Source organism: Nomascus leucogenys, chromosome 13, assembly GCF_006542625.1.
Source record: "Nomascus leucogenys isolate Asia chromosome 13, Asia_NLE_v1, whole genome shotgun sequence".
NCBI classification, from domain to species: Eukaryota; Metazoa; Chordata; class Mammalia; order Primates; family Hylobatidae; genus Nomascus; species Nomascus leucogenys.
In genome coordinates, this window is record NC_044393.1 from 729,895 (window position 1) to 734,951 (window position 5,057).

Below are 5,057 nucleotides of genomic sequence, written 5' to 3' on the forward strand. Positions count from 1 at the left end.
CCTATGGGAGGCCCTTGGGAGACACCTACCGGCAGGCACCAGGTCCCTCCAGAGTGAGGGCTTCCCAGCTCACAGCCAGAGGCTACTCCCCTAGCAGGCCCTCGGGTAAGGGACCCGAATCCCTCAGAGGACCAGCCCTCCCTGCTCCCTTTCCCCCCCGCTGAAGGTGGCACGGGGGCCCACCTCAGTGGCTGCCCTGGGGCCTGCTTGTCCAGCTCCAGGACTGCCTGCTGTCCAACGCTCCCCAGAAGCAGTAGCGAACCCCACCCTTCTCAGCCCCAGCAGCGGCCTCACAGCGTGAGGAGGCCCAGAAGGGCCTGGGAGCAGGGCCAGCCCCCATCAGGGAGTGAGGTCGGGAGGGATTCAGCCATTTCTCACACTCAAATGGAACCTCAGGCCACACAGCTCAGGCACACACCATGGGGGCTACTGGCTGCTTGGAGTTTATTTTCCGCTTGGTGCCAGGTGCACAGTTCCAGGTGTCAGGAAAGCTAGCGAGTGCTGGGGCCGGGCGGTAGAGAGCGGGGCTCTCACTCCTTTTTGGTGTCTGCTGTGTTGATGCGAAGGTCTGCTTGTTGCAGCCGCCTAGTCTACAGGGTGGGGGGTGGGGGGTGGGGGGTGGGGGTGGGGGTGGGGTGGGGGGGCGGGGAATGGGGAGGGGGCGGGGAGGGGCTCTGGTGGACTAGCGCCTCCGCAGGCCTGCGGCTGTTGGTAACCGCTCAGGTCAGGACCCGGGCCCAGCGCTGGCTGTGCTGGACTGACCGCCGGGCTGCTTCCTCGGGGCGTCCCGAGCCAGGCCACAGGTGGTCATGCTGCTGGAGGCCTGGGGGGGTTCCGAGTGCTCTGCGGACTCCAACACCGTGGCCATGAACGGGAGGGTGGACTTCCCGAAAAAGAAGCTGGCCCACCAATGACCCGGGTCAGCCTTGGGGAGACCTGAGAGAAGCGAAGTGGGGTCTTGATGCTGCCAGCTCCTGCGGGAGGGCGAGGGGAGAGAGGGGCGGTCCTGCACTCACCTGGGGGGTGGGGAATGGCTTCCCCGGGGCACTCGGTACTGCTGCAGGAGCTGTTGCTGGAAGTGGAACCCAGGCGGCCTGGAGAGGAGAGGTCCCGTCAGCAACGCGGGGCGCGGAGTCGCCCCAGCCCACCGGCCTTCAGGCCGAGCGCTGGTTACGCAGCCTGCACAGGGACGGCACTGGCGCCAGCAGAGCATCTGCATGGATGGGGGGCAGGGGCTACTCACGCCGGTAGTAATCGTGGGTGGCCACGAGCGAGCCGCTGGAGGGGATGGCCGCCATGCTCTAGCTTGCTGGCTGGTGGGATCTGCGCATGGGGGTCGAGGAGCCCCTCGGGTCAGCGGGCTTCCCTCATGAAGGGCGCTCCCCAGCGGGTGGAGCCGCCGCGCTGGGTTCTTTACCGCGGCGGGGCTCCCCAGCTCCCGGGACCGCCTTCGCCGCGCGGGGCACGGGCGGCTCCAACCAGCCCGAACCGGCCGAGCGGGTGAAACAAAGGCGCTTTGTGCGCGGGGCCCCGTCCCAGACGTCGGGAACCTGGTGGGCGCCGTCCCAACCCGCCCGACCCGAGAGGACCCCGTCCGGGACCCCGAGCCCAGCGCTCGCCAGGCGGAGAGGAGAGGAGCCCCTGGCCCAGCCCCGCCCCGCGCCCCCTACCCCTCGGGCCTGCTTGTCCCACCCGCGCGCCGCGCCCCTCACCTGGGCGGCGACCCCTCGCGGGCCTCGGCGCACGATCACGGGTGGCGTGGACGGGGACGCTAGGCCACGGAGCCCATTTGCAGAGGAGACCGCGGGAGGCCGCGCCACGACAGAGACGCGCGGGGTGCGCACGCGCGGTCGCGCCCACTTATATGCGCGGGGGCCGCGGCGCGTCACGGAGGGCGGGGCGCACCGGTTCCTCCCCGGGCCCCACCCGGCCCCGCCCCCTCCCTCCTTCCCGGGCCCCGGCGAGGCCGCGCCCCCAGCTTCCACCGCGGTCCGTCTCTCGCCGTCTGGCTTGGGCTGAGCCCAGGCCCGCGGCGTTCGTCTCGAGCCGGCCCGGCCCGGCCTGGGTCTGCAGGGGTTAACAGACTCCGCGCCCGGGTCCGGGAGCCCAGCCCCCGCCCCTCTCCCGGGCCCAGGCCCGCGTCTCGGAAGCGTCTCGGAGCCCCGCCTGGTCCAGCCCGGCCCGTCCTCTTCAGCCCCTGTGGAGGCGACGGGGTCGCCGGGCGGGCCAAAAAGTGCTGCGTGCGCGGAGCCCTCCGGCCTGGCCAGAGGAACGTGGATCCCTCCCGAGGCCCCCTCACAGCTCTGGCAGCTCCGGAACCTGCACCCCGGTTCCCCAGCCCCAGGGAGGTGAAAGGGTGGGCGGATGGAGGGGCAGTGGGAGGCGGGGCCCAGACGGAGAGCGGGGGCGGATTTGGGTGGGTGAGGTGAGTCTCCAGTCGCTGGAGGCAGAGGCTGGGCCCCACTGCTGAGAGACCCCATGTTTGGGGAGCCCAGAGCGTTCGCGGCAGGGCCCTGGGGCCCTGGGGACGGTCCGCCATGCCAATCGGGAGGGCGCGTTTTCCCTTCCCAGGTGGAAAGGCGTCCTCCCTCTCCTCCTCTCCCCCGCCCCCCGCTGAATCCTCCCCACACCTCCCTCGGCCCCGCAGGGGAAGTCGGCCTGCCCCTACAGAAATCCCGTTTCTTTACACACCCAGTCCTGGCTGGGCGGTGTCTTCCCCGTGGAGGAGAGGGTCCGGGAGGTCCGAGCGAGGGCTTCGGGAGTCAGCCCGGGTGGATATGTTTCGTGGCTCTAGTTGCTGGCTGGGACGGCCGTGTGCCCGTGTTGTTCCGGAGATCGAGGCCAACGAATGCCGTACTCTGTCCTCGCCGGGTGCTCAGTGAGGACCCAGAGCTGGGCAGGGACCCGGGGAGGCCCCTGAGCACGACTTGGAGGGACGCCTTTGTACCCCCTGAGCACGTGGGGAAGGCGGTGTCCTGGGCCCTGCACCGCTCTGTGTGTTCATTGCACGAGTGTGTTAAGCACCTACTATGTGCACATGGCCGAGCCAAGCGCAGGGAACGGTAAACCAAGGGAGAACGGCCTTCTCATGGGGAGCAGTGCAGAGGCTGTGGGGAGTAGTGAGGGCTCAGGTGTCAGCTGAGGTCTGCGGACGGCGGAGGGAGGGGGCAGGGAACCGCTTGAGCCCCACCTGGGAGGGGGAGCTCGGTGCCGGGGAGCAGTGCCAGGACCTGCGATGGGAGAGGTGTGCAGCCCCGAGGGGGTCACTGATGAGGCAGATGGGTCAGTCGGGTTGACACTCGGAGGATGGAACTTTCTGGCAAGACCCAGGCTTGTCTCCGGAGGCTTGCACTGCTGGCCTGAAGGACCGGCAGCCCAGGGCTCGCCTGCCACAGCCTCCTGCATCCGTGTGGGCCACGGGTGCTTACCCGGACCGCCCCTCACATAGGCCTCAAATGGACCGCGGCTTTGGGGTCAAGACAGCGCAGCAGCCTGGGCAGGGGCTGGGAGACACTTGTAGCCCAGGAAGTGGGGGTGGGGCCTGGGACGCAGGCCCCCCCATCTCTGAAGCCGTGAGCTGCCCGTGCTGAACCCCAGGCATGGTGGTTACCTGAGCTGGGGTACAGCTGGGTGGGGTGAGGGCTGGTGCCAAACCTTGGGGTCCTGGCCAGGACTCTTGGAGCAGTACTGCCCCAGGGTGGGAAAAGGGAGTGGGACTGCCGGGTCAGGTCTCCTGTGGCTGATCCATCCCATGGGGGCCTCTGAGCACAGAGGGCCGGGCCTTGGGGAGTTCCCTGGAGAAGGGGGCTGGCTTAGGGCCCTTGCAGGGGTCCGGAGACCTCTCCTGGTCGGGCTGGGAGCTGCTTTTGGCCTTGTCTGGGCCGGGCACAGTACCTGTGGGCAGAGATGGGGTAGCCACGGGGCCCCACCCTTGCCCTTGGCAGCTCAGGAACGAAGGCTGGGTAAATGCAGTGTGAGCACCAGAGCAGGGAGGGGCTCTGGGCAGCAGGGCCAGGGTGTGTGAAGGCCCCAGGGCCCGAAGGAGCTGCGGTAGTGGTGGGTATGGGGAAGCTGGAGCCAGGTTCCGCCTGGGCAGCATCTGCTCCCCAGTGGGTCTGAGGCTCTGTTCCTCCCTCTGGCCTCCCCAGGCTGGCTCAAGCCTGGGCAGCTGTCAGGGGGCAGGGAAGAGAAAGGGGCCAGGCAGAGTGCTGACTCACTGCTTTGCCTGGGGTCCTGAGACCCCCTCCTCTGGGCCTCAAGAAGCCACAGAACTCCCACCCCCGGCACAGAGCTGTGCCCACCCTCAGGATGGAGGCGCCTGGACCATCCCAGAAGAGGGCTAGGGCTGCCGAGGGGCCGTGAGACTAGGGGGACGCTCAGGACGCCCCTCTCTCAGGCTGGAGTTGCAACTCCCTCGAGTAGGGGCTGGGAGACCTGCTGTTAGTGGGGAGCCGTTTGGTGCTGTTGCATTAGATGGAGCTCCATTCACACTGACCCCGCAGCTCCGGCCAGCAGAGCCTCCCACGGCCAGCTCCGGACGCCGACACCTTCTCTCACTGGGGCCAGGCCTGTGCTTGGCAGGGACACCAGGCAGGGCCACAGGCCACGGCCTGTCTCTAGCCAAGGGCAAGGCTAGCTGTGCCCCGGGGTCAGCCTGTGTCAGGCCGGGTCTGGGACCCTGCAGGGAGCAAGGTTCTCAGTCAGCCACATTGTGGTCACCTCCTGACGGGCTCTGTCCTGTTAGAACTGTACCAGGCCAGTCCTCAGGGGCAGACGCTGAGACGGGGTTTGGGTTGCAGAGTGAGTACTGGTGATCAGCACCTGGGAAGGGATGGGGAGGGTGCAGGGCCGGGCAGGGACTGTGGGGGCGTTAGGCTTGGCTGGCACAGCTTTTGTGGCTTGCTTGGACCCATATGCGGCCGCCCAGGGACGGGAGACCCTGGTGAGGTGTCTGTGGCCCAAGCCCACCCTGAAGGAGCCATGGGGCCGACTGCTGACCACGCCAGACAGCAAGGCCTTCTCAGGTCTCCTGCTTTCCTCTAGGCCAGCCTGACTCA

At 68.4% G+C, this 5,057-nt stretch overlaps 1 protein-coding gene across 1 annotated transcript; it reads right to left on the reverse strand.

Moving 5' to 3' along the window:
• Window positions 1–425: 425 nt before the first annotated feature.
• Window positions 426–1,833, reverse strand: PPDPF (pancreatic progenitor cell differentiation and proliferation factor). Its single transcript, XM_012511772.2, has 4 exons — window positions 1,713–1,833; window positions 1,244–1,323; window positions 1,017–1,094; window positions 426–936 (listed from the first exon to the last, which is right to left on the reverse strand). Exons 2-4 carry the CDS (start codon window positions 1,296–1,298, stop codon window positions 725–727), a joined length of 345 nt encoding a protein of 114 aa, XP_012367226.1. The 5' UTR covers window positions 1,299–1,323; window positions 1,713–1,833; the 3' UTR covers window positions 426–724.
• Between the last annotated feature and the right edge of the window lie 3,224 nt (window positions 1,834–5,057).